The sequence below is a fragment of the Geospiza fortis genome, unplaced genomic scaffold (genome assembly GCF_000277835.1).
Source record: "Geospiza fortis unplaced genomic scaffold, GeoFor_1.0 scaffold162, whole genome shotgun sequence".
Taxonomy (NCBI): domain Eukaryota; kingdom Metazoa; phylum Chordata; class Aves; order Passeriformes; family Thraupidae; genus Geospiza; species Geospiza fortis.
In genome coordinates this window covers 5,861,402-5,875,571 of record NW_005054316.1, presented here as the reverse complement: position 1 = coordinate 5,875,571, position 14,170 = coordinate 5,861,402, and the positions used below count along the sequence as shown (strand labels likewise).

At 42.2% G+C, this 14,170-nt stretch overlaps 1 protein-coding gene across 1 annotated transcript in view; it reads left to right on the top strand.

The window, feature by feature from the left end:
- The window catches only part of PLAGL1 (PLAG1 like zinc finger 1), a 32,697-nt gene that overhangs the window by 11,244 nt on the left and 7,283 nt on the right, over nt 1–14,170 (top strand). Inside the window, exons 3-5 of the mRNA XM_005420102.2 lie at nt 8,839–8,994; nt 10,066–10,178; nt 12,444–12,593. Of these exons, the coding sequence (XP_005420159.1) occupies nt 8,839–8,994; nt 10,066–10,178; nt 12,444–12,593 (419 nt within the window). The remainder of the gene's footprint in view (nt 1–8,838; nt 8,995–10,065; nt 10,179–12,443; nt 12,594–14,170) is intronic.

The window sequence follows — 14,170 nt, the reverse complement described above, 5'->3', positions numbered from 1 at the left end:
TTTGGATGGCTCACTGAAGAAGTTAACTCATTTTCCAGTTTTATTAATAGCTTCTGCTGAATGTAATGTGGACTGGAGTGTTCTTTTCAGACTCCAAGGTCTCAGCCCTGATCAGTCCTAAGTGTATTCACTTCTCCACATGGACTTCTTTCTTTCATAATGTGGCTACTTGCATGTCAATAGAGCCATGTGCACAGACTAATACCTGCAGAAGTGGGGGTGCAAACATTGCACTTTGATTCCCAGTAGCTGTATTTGCTTCATGTTGTTATATGTGCCTCTAAAGATATCTGCTTCTGCAGCCACGGGATGAATATGGTATCTCTTCACTCTGCATGCCATGCTTCCTCTTTGCATTCTACAGTAAACTCATGTTACCTTCTCCAAAGTGTGTCTACCTGCCCGATTCATTCTTCCAGTAAGCAGCTGGAAATATATCCCAGCTGCTAATGTCTTTGCTGGTAAACTTCCCACAAGTCCATGTTGAAAGTCACCAGTGGAAAATAAAGAATTGATTTGGGCTGGTTTCCTTAGGAGAGGTGGCTTTTTTCACCAAGTTTTCCACCAGTCTCTTCAACACAACATCTGGATTTGCTGGCCACTAAAAGCCAAGTTCAGTGAAGGAGCGAGAGACCCAATCTAGGGTTCCCTTTTAAGGGAATGTTGCAAGGCTTGGAAATATTTCAACTAATCAATACTAAGCTTTAGTCATTATAATTGCTGCACTTCCTTTATCGGAATTGAAACCGTGGTGTTGACCTGCCATCAATAAAACTGCTGACAGTATTAATGCACTTACTGTGGTGTGTGTGTGGCTGTGTGCATGTGTGTTTATACATACGTGAATTTAGGAAGATCTATTATATGGGGTTTTTTCTGCTATTACAAAGATGGAAGATTCTGGTGTCTGTGTTGAACTGCCATAGTAGCATTCACATTTTCCACTAAAATGTCTCACACTAAAATAAATCATCTGTCCTGCCAAAAATCTCTCCAAAAGGAAAGTGCTTGAGATACATGAAATGCTTCTGCTGTGTAGGTAGAATTTGTGGTGTGGGAGATGCAGTTTTGGGGGTCCAGCGTGCAGTCTGGGAGCCACAGGGTGCCTATGAGCCGTTTGAATATGACTCTCCTGGTGGCTGTCTCTGTTTCTGTGACAGGGGGATTTTAGTCTTGCCATCTACAGTATAGAAACAGGGCAGTTTGGACAGTGCTAGTGAAGACCTAAAGCAAGCAGAAGGTGTCACAGACAAGGAGCCACAGCCTTGCACCAGGTTGGACTGCTGCTGGGGAAGATGGGCAGAGTGCAACAGAAAAGCTTCCCTCTCAGTGAGCTTCTTGCTGTGCATTTCATAGGACCATGCTATGCTGACTCAGGTTCTTTCTCGTAAAAAGTAGTAGTTGTTTCTGTGAATTTGCTGTTAACCTCCTTCCCCGTTTCTGGATCTAATTTTGTATGACTTCATGCCAAGACAGTGGAGGGAGAGAAGGAAAAAAAAACCCTGGAAAATCCAGCTGCATTTTTCAATATGATTGTTTGAAATGTGCTCAGCTTTCAGCAGAAAGAGAAATCTCTTTGTTTATACTGATTAGAAGCTATTACATGTAAACTACGGGAGGTGACTTCACTTGAACTGTGCTCATTTATGTATGTGGGTTCTGATAACAACCAAGCCCCATGTGGTGTACTGGAAATGTGGCAAGTAAGTTTTATCCCAAGAATAACCAGAAAATGATTATTTTTTAAATTAGCTTTCAGTCAATCAATGAATTTTTTGACCTGAGGTCATTTTTAGATGAATGAACATACCAAGAGCTTTGATAAATGAGTTGATCAGACTGCAGTGAAGTTTGCACCTACATACTTTCCCTCCTGTTTAGTTTGTTGGAGCTTTTTTCTCCTTTAGTTTTGCAGGAAGGATGTGTAAGTTGCTGCCTTTTCAGGTGTTCAGACAGTGAAGGTAACCTTTTTCCTGTGGAGTTTGTAAGATGCAGCAGAGCACGGGTGTCCTTTTGCTGCACAGCCTTCGTGGAACGTACTGGAACTGCTGAATTCCATAGCCCAGCTGTGCTCCTTGAGGTTTCTCTAACTGTTTTGCTCCTCAGATTTGCTAGACAGAACGAGCACGGTAGGAAGCCTCATTGGGATTGAAGTGAGACTGACTTTTTACTGAGAACTATTTAAATTTCTTTGGGCTTTGCCTGTTGTAGTACTTCATGGCCACCAGGTGAAAGACTTACTGTTCCCAGATGAGCTTGATTATGGTCATGATGACTCCCTATTAGGAACGAGTAACGAATCATAGTGTTTGTTATCTTTTGTATGTGTTTGTATAACAAATTGTTCTGCAGCTTGGAAGAATTTACATATTGGAACATGTGCCAGAAGAATGGACATGTGCTTTGTGTGAGGTTTCTTTACAGTCAGATAAGTGCTGAGCCACCCTTCTAGAGGCATTCTTCCATAAGAACAGCTGGTCAGGATCATAGTGCTGTGAGGAAGGAGCAGGTGCCTTGACAGATGATCTCCGACTGCTGAAAACGCAAGGGTGTAACTCTCCTTCCAAATCTTCATTCTTCTTGGGAGCAAAGACAGGCACAGGGAGGATGGAGGTGAGGTGAAGGAAGGTGTCACAGCACATCAGAGGCTGGGTCAGGGTGCTTGAGGGGCAGGTTCACCTGCAGTGCTGGGTTTTAGGGAATCAGCTTGACCTGCAGGTCTGACTGAATGTATGGGGTGGGGTGGCAGTAAGGCATGTTTGCTGTTCTCTTTCTCTGTTTCTGTCTCCAAATATAGTAACTCCTTTTTAAAGTTTTACATTTTAGTAGAGTGAGGTCATGTTCCCATGAATATGTTTAATGTTCAGAATGATTTCTGGGATGTTTGCAAACCACCTACTGTTCTCCTTCCCAAGGAAGGGGCCCCAAGAGCAGTAGGCATTTACGTGCAGGGTGCCACTAATGCCTGAGCAGGACCAGGACTCCTCTTCACCCTTCACCTGTGTCTCAGGAGCTCCCATCCTCTCACCAGAAAGCCTTGGCATGGCAGCACAAGGGTGCTGGCCCTTGGTAAGGGGCCAGTATTGCCCCAGCAGCATGTCCACAGTTTCTGTGCTGGTGCCACCAGGTAGGGGCTGCAAGGCTTCAGGGTTTCTGTGTGTCAAAGACAGGGGAACTCTGCTTGAAATCTGAAGTTTCCCTCTCAAGCACACAGGAGTAAATCTGCCTCCTTTTTTTTTTTTCCCCTTCCTTGTCAGGGTGGTATTATTTTGGGTGCTGGGTTATGGAAAACACTGCACCTGCTTCCCAAATAATACAATGTCATGCACAGAAATGCAAGTTTTCAGTCTTTATCCAGGTGAATGATTATCATTGCAAAGTCAGCCTGTAGTGGGCTTTCTTGATTTACGTATTTTTTCTTTTTTTCCATGCAGAGCTGAGCAGTCATACGTCTCTGCGAATACAAAGTTTTGGTGTATGACATAGAAAACACGTGAAAAGGAGACATTGAGGAAATGTTCACCTATTTTGATGTTGGACTAGGGATCAGTTTTTCCAGTTAACAAGTAAAGATCTTTCTGTAGACAATTTAGCATAATAAAATATCAGAAGTTAATGGGATTTGAACAAAATTATTCTGAATTCTGGTAATTATGACAAGTTCTATTTTACTTCAATATAAATAGAATCAGTTATTAATCAGTTAAAAGCTTTGTTTTGCACGTCAAACTTAGGCTATAAAGCTTCTTTCATTAATGTTTTTTTCAGAGAAAATGTGTGTCAGTGGCCCACAATAATGGGAAAATAACTGTTTGCTAATTGAATACTTTGAATTTTTTGCCAAATAAATTGTAGAACAAGGATTTCAAGTTTTCCAGCACAGAGTGCTGCAAAACAGACCTCAGGCTGGAAACCCTCATGCACCTTTGGCTAAGAGAACCAAGACTGGCATGTGCAATGTACTTCAGAAAATATCCAGGAGGTGTTTTTGCAGTGTTCCTCTCTGTGAAGGCTGAACAAGGCTAACGGAGTGCTACAGTTTTACTCTGGAATAAATTACTGTTGTTTGCTATGCAAATCTTATGATTGTAATTAGGCTAGGATTTCAACTGCTGTGTACACTGATCTTTGTTCCCTCTGCACATGGGAGCTAATTCTAATGCTGCAAAACAGCACAGCAAATGCCAAGGTCTGCTCAGCCTCTGATCGTTTCTCACAGGGTGCATTTGCTCCAAGTGGACAATTGAAAAGAAATGATTTACCTCTGCCTTCACAGGGGACGTAATTGCACCGCAGGCATCTTGTGGGCCGCTGAAATGTTCAGGTACTGTAAAGTCTCACTTGAAAGCAGGGGTGGGAGAAAACGCAGGGAGGAGGTCCTGATAAGCATCTAGTTTCTAGCAAACTGGTTTGAAGAAGCGATGTTCTGCTGCTGACTGGTTCAGGCTCCAGTGGCATGTGTGAGCTATCAGGACAGTGATTGCAGTTCCTGGCATGGCTATGTATAGCTCCTGTTATCTGTGCAGCAGGGCTCTGTGGAACCGCAGCCCATGGCTCCTCGCCCACACTAATGAGCTCTCCCCGAGGCTGGGCTTGTGCCTCTGGGGGTGGCACAGTGCTCCAGCCCTGCTGCTGTTTTGGAAACCAGTTTGTTGACTGTGCTCAAGTCCAGCTTGCCCAAGCTGCCGTGCCAGCTTGGCTACTGTTGGCAGTGGGAGCTTGTCCCAGTGCAGCGTGGTGGCCCCAGAGCTGTGTGGAGGACGAGGCAGGCTGGCAGCTGGGGCTGTCAGGCTGTAGAGGCTGCAGCAAAGGAGAAGTGTCACCTAGACCTGGACTGGGGTGAGGCACCAGCATGGTGAGGCCAGTACAGGTGAGCCACACTCACAGCCCATTCTCCTCCCTGGGAGCACAGCCACCAGTGTCCAGTCAGCTCGTGTGGTGGGAGTGCATCCTGCGGGCAGCGGGTCTCAGTTTTGTGATGACCCAAAGAGCGGGGCAAAGCCAGGGGGTGGCTGCTGCCAACCATGCCTCCCAATATGTGGGAGAAGTGGGAGCAGAGGCATTCAGGTGCAGGGGTACCGGCTGGGGGTGTTGGGAAGATGTACTCACCCTTCTCTTAGCCCCTCCAGTGGTGGCCGGCAGGGGTGAGCGCTTTGTCCTTGCGACTGAAGTGGTGGCTGCACACCCGCAACCTGGTCAGAGCCTGCACCTGCTCCAGGGCTGGGCTCTTCTGTTCGCCTGCCTCCCCTCTGCTGCAGGGAGGTCCAGCAAAATAAAAATCTGAACAGCTGCAAGATCTATTAGCTTGTGCAGTTTTATATACAGATAGATAAAAAGGCATTATTTGGAATTTTTTCAGAATCATTGCGAGGACAGAGGAAGAATGGAGAAGTACCCTCTAGGGGACAATATAGCATTGTTTTTCTAAGGATGTAGTAAATGACACAGTCTGGTTTTTAACAGCTTGTAACTCCTGTAAATCTTGTTTATTTCTTTTCGTTGCCTATTCATCTAAATCACAACAAAGCAGAGGAATAATGGCAGTTTTACTTTTCTTGCATGTTTGCACATGACCTCGAATCCATTAATTTTGTTTGTGTAAATACAATTTAAGGGAGCAAGGAAACTGAAAAAGCATTGAGGTACTAAGATGCCTAGCAAAAAGCAGAAGAAATCTTCTTTGCAGAAAGTAATTCCTCTGACCAAGTGTTTTTAATTTCTAGTGCTAGTACAACAGAGTGTATGTTGTTTCCATAGCTGGATGAGCCCTATTTCAGAACAGGTTAGAGTGTGTTCTGAGGTTGTTGTTGAAAAAATATATTTTACTTAATTAGTCAAGTTAAAAAGTGGCATAAAATCTGTGTGAGCTTTACAAACTGTGCTGTGGCTCTATGTACCCTCCTTTGTCAATGGCACCTGTAATTTAGCATTGAAACACAAAGGATCATTCCTTGGCCTGTTGAGAAAGAATGTGAACTTGACAGTTTTGCACTGTTAGTTTGGAGGACAGAAATTGCAAAGATCTCAGTTTCCTTCAGTAGCTCCTAAAGTTATTCTATTTGCAGTGTTCTAATCCTGTTTTTCTGGTACACCTGGCTATTTTTAGAATACAATAAATTTGCAGTCAGGGTACTAAGATGTTGGTATGGGGTCAGAAATGCTGTGTAGTGAATGTAATTCCAGTATGTCTGTTATTAAGTAACTTAAGTCATTCTAGTTATCTTCATGACCCGTATACATAGAAAACCTTAGGAGAAGTGTTGGACAACTGGATATTCCACAGAATTGCTGAATATTCTGAGTTGGAAGGGACCCACAAGTGTGATCAAGTCAAACTCTTTAAGTGTGCAGGGACTGAACCCACAGCCTTGGTGTTGTTAGCACCATGCTCTAACCGACTGAGCTAATCTCATATTTCAAGGTGCTGGGCAGCTGTGTCAGGTCAGAATCCCAGGCCATGCTAGCAAGGTGCTTAATAGTGCTTCCAGCTCTGCAGGTAGTTTTGTGCAGGGCTGGCTGATGTTTTTGTGCTGCTGCTGCTGCTGAGGTGTGCTGCCTAGGCAGCTGTCTGTGGGGCTGCCCAGCTTGGAGACCCTTGCTCAACACCCAGTTAGATGCAAAGTGGTTCCTGAATTTAGAGGAGAGCCTCTCTACTACCCATGTGTGAATCATTTCAGACCTTATGTCCTGGATCTGGAGGACCAAGGAGGGTTAGCTAATGGAGCACTACTGCAGAATCTGGAAGCTGATTCAAGGGATGCCCTTTTCCCCCTGCCTGCCCTTTCCAGCCTTCCTGGGAGCTGCCCACCCTAGAGCCTCAGAGGTGGGCACTGCTTTGGGGCAGCTGGAAGGTTTGCTCAGGAGCTTGCTAGTGATGAATCACAGAGGTATGGCATGGATTGATAAGGTCGTGTACTTATGATTAGACACATCCTTCCTCTAACAGCAGTTCTTTGTCTCCATTTTGCTTTTGGTAATGTGTTTCGGCCGTTTGCATACAATGACTCTCCAAGCAGGAGCTGTTTGACTTGAGACAAAGTCACTATTATTCCAAGCAAGCTCAGGAAGCCCTCATAATTTTGTTGCCCTCAGAAGGGTGAATTCTTTTAAAAGCCAATTAAGTTAAATGACCAAGGAAATATTTTTATTTTCTTGCAGCCTAGCTGTAGAGGACTTTTGGTTACATAAACAAATGTATAACAAGAAAAATATACCTGGCAGCTATATTGTTGGGCTCTGTGCATTTTAAGCAATGGATGTAAGGGGCATGTTCTTTATCTGTAGCACTAGCAAAAATAAATGTTTTTCAGCTATTCACAGGGCAGGTGTGCAGCCTGGAAGCCATGGAAGAAGAAAACTTCCATGGTCCACAAATTGTTGAAAAATACTGACTATTGTAGTAGTCAGTAGTCAGACTATTGAAGCCTGACCAACACACAAGTCTATCTATCTCCTCAGCTGGAGTTGATGGAGAGCCCAAAGAAGTAGGTAGGAATACTTTATGCTTATCTGGGGAGATTTTGGACTAGACTCTCAAGGTGCTTGATTTAGTAGTCGAGTGCCTGCTTGTGTTTACAAACAGAAACCTTTTTGAATATGACATTTCTGGTGCTGCTGTCCTTTTTCAAAGACTATCTCTGATGTCTCCTCAGGCAGTGTCTCCTGAGCCCTTTATGCCCCTTGGTTATGATCGCCTGTCTGTGATGAAGCCTCACCTCTCCTGCCCCAGTCCCTGCTACAGTGCTCCCTTGAGCTCTCCTGGCTGTTCTGGCTCCCCTCCTCTGCTCTGTATTGTCACTTACTGAATAGACTTGCTCAGCAGAGTTTTCAGGAGGAAAACAAAATGAGGTAGTCATGGATGACCAATATCAGCTTTTCTTTTTAACTCAGTCGTAAAGCATTGTTGGCTCACTGGTTTGGTTTCTACTGTCTATAAAAAGGTTTTGTGCAACAAGTCCCCTTTTTCCCATCGCCCTGTGTGACACCAGTGCTGAGATGACCTTCTGCTGGAAAGTCTCATTGCTCAGTTTTGTCACTGCTCTGTATGAGTTTCCCTGGCAACTGGTTTGAGCTGCACTGAACCAAAAATATCTCGCTGTGCTGGGGGAAAGTCAGTTTGCAGACATGTATTTCTCTTTAATGAGTTCTCTGGATGGTCCGTGTGTTCAGCCTGCAGATGTCATTACTGGGAACCAACAGCTGGGAGATGCAGTGTGCCCCTTTTCCTTACTTCCACAGGCAGAGCAGCCTATGAGGAGGCTGCCCCTGCATGATTGTCAACTGAGCTGTGGCTGTAGGACCCATCATACTCATTTCTCATGGTACTCTGAGGGTCTCATCTGCTGGGAATGCTCTGTGCAGCAGACACAAAGTCTTTCTTGGATTCCTTGGATCTCTGCAAATTTCAGAATTTCTTAGTCACAGAATGGGTAAGGTTGGAAGGGACCAGCCTTACCTAGGTTATTACTAACAACTCTGTCCACATTTCTGTATAAATATATGCATCTTTACAGCTGGGCACGCAGTAGAGTCCAGTTTTGCTCCAATCCTAGTCTCCAAAGGCACCGTTTGTGACACCTCTGAAGGAGAATATGTCAAAATCTTTGGAGGTCAAGACGCACCAGTTTGCTCAGGAGAGAATGCTGGAGGTGTTATTTTAAACCTTCCTTGTTTAGTTTTGACTTGCAGATAATCTTTTCACTACCTAATGTAGAAGACTGATGTGAAGAAAAGCATTCGTAATTCCAGATGTGTTCTCAACATGACAAAATTAGAAGAGACAAAATTGGAAAGCAGTTGGTCATTTTTAGTAACAGGTTCCCTTTTCTGGATTTGTAGGGTGTGAGGATTGTGGTAAAAGCCTTATAGGAGAATGCAAACTCCACGGACCACTCATCAGGGCTAAAGATAGGGTTATTCCCAGCCGGGCCCGCCTCACCCTACCTCACTACCTCACTTTGCGAGTCTTGGAGCTGAGAGCTGGAAACCAGCAGAGTAAGTATTCTAGCTCTTTTTCCCACATTTGAGAAAAAGGAGACAAAGACACTGGCCTGTTTTCACGAGTAACTCAAGGCATAATCATTGGGCATTTGTGTTATGAAGACAGATTTCAGCTGAGCACAGCTAAAGCTCACAGTCAGCTACTGTTTTTTGTGACTGGTTTCTGGTAACAGACACATCAACTGATGGCGGGACATTAGCCAGAGCTGGTGTGACATTTAGCTGTGAACAACCAGTTAGCTCTGTTCAGTCAATCCATGTTTAATGAATGTTGAATTTGTATCTAATAATAACAGCCATGCACTACTACTTTTTTTTTCTCTTTTCCCCAAGCATGCAAAACAGGAAAGAGTATTCAATGAAAGGTCAAAAACAAAATGGTAAATGACATCCCTTATCCACCCCCTGCAAACTCCAGAGATCACAGGGGGGTAATTTACCTTTTGCAGCATTTTCAGTTCATATTGTGGAAAAACTGTTGCTTCCTTGTGAAAGCAAAGCAGTTTGAATGCCCAAAATGAACAAAGGAATGATGTTCTTAGTGTGCAAATTTTCCACAGCTACCTGTGTATAATTAGTCCTGCCTAGATTGCTTTTCAGACAGAGAATGACAAGATGCCTACACTGTCACTCCATTGATCTGGCAGTGGAATAACCGGAATGATTAAGAAGGCTAATACTGTGTTTTTATAGATTCTTTCCACTCTTATTGGGAGAGAACAACCTCCCAAATTATGCCAAAAGGCAGAGGACTACAATAACATCAGTTTGTAGATTGAGGAGCATCAACACGTTTGTGTTGCATACTCAGTTTAACATCCTGTCATGGATTTTTGGTACTTTTTTATTCAATGTAAGTCCCATTAAAAAAAAATAAAATCAGTACCTATTTCCATCCTTTTTAGATTCTTCACCTTAGAATTATTTAGTGGGCTTATTTGTCTAGAAAAAGAATCCATGTGTTCTGCACTATTTTGTTTATCTCCATTTTCACAACTGTAAGCATACAAGAAATAATTTGTGATGTCTGTACTAATATTAGACTGCTCTTTGTTTTCTTCACAGTCCTTGGTGTATTTGCAAAGAAAGTAATACAGAAGAGAACACAATTTGGCCCTTATGTTGGTCAACTGTCTACAAAACTGACCTGCTATGATGAGAGCAGACTAGTCCTGCAGGTAAAAACCCACTGCTTTCCTATGGAGTGCATATGTGTCTTTAGCAGCTCATACTTATTTAGGTATTTTAATCAGTCAATTTGCCATCTGATCTAGTTCATTATTTGTACTTTTGATGTGTAAGTATGAGTGTAAATCACATTATTAGGTAGTACAGCAAGTACTGAAGTACCCAAATGTTCTTGTATACTGTGTTTTCTAGAAGTTTGGTTTCCTGCTTTCTAGTTTTACCATTTCTAGGGTGTTAAGCCTATCAGTCTGATAGCTCTTGATAAGTTTTTCAGGGAGCATGGCTACTGACCTTTCTTCCCAGGTAACACAAAAGGATTTGTGCTTTGCACCATACCACTGGTATGAGGTTTGAGTTTGTGCACTGAGTTAGTGAGAGCAACAGAAATATGCACTAAGGCACTAGCTTAGTAGGGAGAAACAGATAGGGAAACACTTCTTAATTATTTTTAAATGTTATTGTTCTTAATTAATAATAATTTTAATTGATATATAGACTTTGATGCACAGTGCATTACCTCAGTTTATTTAATCAGATTGTTATTTAGTGCTGGTACCTTCTGTTGCTGCACACATAGGTACTGATTGTTGCACCTGGACCGTGACACTATTATTTGTACTTTATCCAGCAAAACTGTGGCCTCTCAGGACTAGCCCAGCTTAGACAAATGTACATGGACATCCTTTCCCACAGGAATTCCTTGGGAGTTGCAGTTGATTGCAACCCTCTGGGCCCCAGTCTTTGCATTTTGCTGTCAGGGTCATGGCTGAGCACAGCTCTGTGTCATACAATGAATCCATGGTCAAGCCACAGCCTCTGTCAGGACTTCTCAACAGGTCAAGGCTCTTCCAGAGTTTGCATTTCCTATCAGGCCCTCTCACCCCCGAATAGAGAGGCACCAGCAGCAGCTGTCCCGTGACACACTCTGTGTCTTCATTTGAGCTTTCTCCAGAAGCCTGGGACTGGAAAACACTGTGTTGTGAGGAAATACTTCTGAACTTTAGTTTGAGAGCTTCAAAGTAGTAGTATCTTCAGTAGTTGCTGTAAACTTGATTTGCACATGGAAATCATGGGAATTATCTGCCAGGAAAATAACAGTGTCCTTCTATGGGATTTTCATAGCATGTGAACGCCAGAAAAGGTTTGTTCTTCTCTATTGCTAAATATCTTCAGTCTTTTGATTAGACACTATTAAAAATGCAGAAAATATACTTCTCTAACAATGGATGGATGAGCTAAGCACCCAGTTCCTTCCTTTTCGCCAAGCCATTGTAAACCACACCCTATCCTCTATCACTCAGCACCATTTGCTTAAAAGTATACAGTGATAAGCACAGCTCTGGCTGATGAATGGACTGTTTCTTCAGAAGAGGAGATTAGAGTCCCAGATTTCCTACATGACAGCAGTAGCTGCCTTGACTTCTCCCTAGCATGAGTATGTGACCAAACCTGTCCAACAGGCGGGTGCTTTCATCGGAAACATGATGAAGTTAGATAAAATATTTCCCAGAAGCAATGAAAATGCAACTTTTTTTTTGCAGTTACTTGCTCAGTTATGTGGTTAGTAGAACAAATAGAGGCTGTGCTGTCATCAGTTGTGCAGCTTTGTCTGTCCATGCTTGAGACACTGTTGCAGAAAGCAATAGTCTTGTTTGAGGTCGGTAGTTATTGCCTAATAAGGGCATTCTCTTGGAGGGGAATCTAGGAAGAATGAAGTAAAGGAAAAAGAAAAATATCATTCTGGCATAGTTCATTTGTATTTACTTTTGCATTGTTAAGAGGAAAAAGAGAAGACTGTTAAAATGCCATTATTTTGTATGTTACCTCTCTGGACTTACTAACACAAGCTGTACAATTGTTCCATGCAAAATGTGGTACCACTGAGGCTTGAGATTATCGAGTGCTCAGGAAGTAGATTAAGGCACAAAGCTTATCTTTCTACCTGCCTGCACTTAGTTCTAAATATTATCTTTATATAACATAAAAATGATGAACTATAAATGGAAAATACATACAAAGGCCTACAGTTATTTTAGTAGCAGGGTGCTCAGCAGGTATTCGTTCTTCACTTTCTCACTGTTGTACTCAGTGTTCATTAAGAGTGATCTATTTCAAAACAAACATGATTTCAAGGGACATATGACCCAGACAAGATAGATAACTGATGGCTGTTATTGCAAATTAAAGAAAACTAATGTGCCTCTATACAGGACTTGGTTTTATCATATTCATCCTGTTCTCCCCCTTTGTTTCAGGTGTTGAAAGATGGAGGGAAGTACTTTCTGGACACTCCCAATGAGGACTGTGGAAACTGGATGATGTTTGTCCGGCTAGCCCGGAACCAAGAGGAACAGACCCTTGTGGCTTACCAGCACTGTGGAGAAGTCTACTTCACAACAGTTAAGGTAGTTAAACCTGCATTGCTCCACCTGTCATCCAAAAGGAAATTTATAGACAAAGGTTCTAAAGGACTAACTCTTTTACAATGACAGATTGATTATGTTCTGCTAACTGGATCATTACTTATATACCAACTTTAATGTCATTTAATCTGTAGTAAAGCAAGCAGTGTATGGGGTTTGCCAAGAAAAGGTGTTGTGTACTTGCTCTTGTGGGTAGTGAAGAAACCGAGCTGAGGGAAGATAAAAAGCATTCATGCTGATAGTGTTCAAACTGAATGCTCTTTAATGCCAGGTAGGTGTATGTGGTGGGATTAATTGGCATTATTACATTCAACAGTACTTCATTCTGGAAATAACAAACAAATTCCTTTCTTTTATTACATTTCTAGACACATATTGTTTTCTGAGCACATTGCTCTGTGCTCAGGAACAAGGTGTTGAGTGAATCTTCATGTACAATTTCCATGTTTTGGCCCTTTTCTTAGGCAGAGTTGGTTTTAATCAGAAATAACTCTTTTGCACACTTGGGAAAAAGAAATCTATCTCTTGAGCATAATGCTTGTATATCATTGTGAGCAACATTAAAATGAAAAAAAAGAATATTAGTGAAAAGTAGTTACTATAAATTAAAATCCAGCATTTCAGTTTCATATCCAAGATTAGCACATATATCTGTGGCATAGTAGTATTTACATTTTTTACTCCATTTTTGTTGCTAAACCTGCACAGTGAGAAAAATATTTACTGTATAGTGGTGATGAGAGTATAACATTTCATACCCTTGAAGTCTTTTATAACAGTATCGAGTATAGTTGATTCTAGGATTAATGTCAACATAATTATTAAGAAAAAAAAGAAAAATGTAAAATAGTATATACTACCCTGAGACATATTTAAACTGTGTTTGAGATTCTCATACAGTCCATATCATTTGAGATTTCAGCTTGATTTGAAATGCATTATATGCTTGTAAAATTGACAGGATTACTAATACTGTATTTAGGAAGCATGAACTTTTCCAAGAAGTAGTTGTTATAAACTAGTAACTTAAAATTTCCAGTGTAATTTAAATTCTATTGAACCAGCTCTCTGCTGTCTTCAGCAGAACTCTGCACATTGGCATTAATGGAGAGCTGCATCCCATACACTGACACAAAGAGTGTCCTAGGATGATGCATGTGTCTTGGAACCTTTGCTGTGCTGTAGGTCATAGGGCATTACTTGGGTTTTATTTCTCCCAAGTCCCAGTATCATTCAGGGTGCTGTGGCATCCTGCAGATTTTGTCCTGATCAATGAATGCGATGGCCTTGTGCTACACTTAGGCACACCCTGCTGGTCATGCTGTGAGGCTGGCTTTGGGCTTATTCTGAAGATACTTTCTCAAAACATTTTTAGTAAAGTAGATTAAGATAGGAGTAGGATTGGCTCCTTTCCCCACTATTTTTACAAAGAAATGGGATTTCAGTGACATGAAACTACAGCTACTAAAGCAGACGTATAAGTGGCATCCTGACACCACCATTAGCTTACTTTCTGACCTAATGGCTGCAGTCCTTAGAAATAAGTGCTTTAAAAGGTA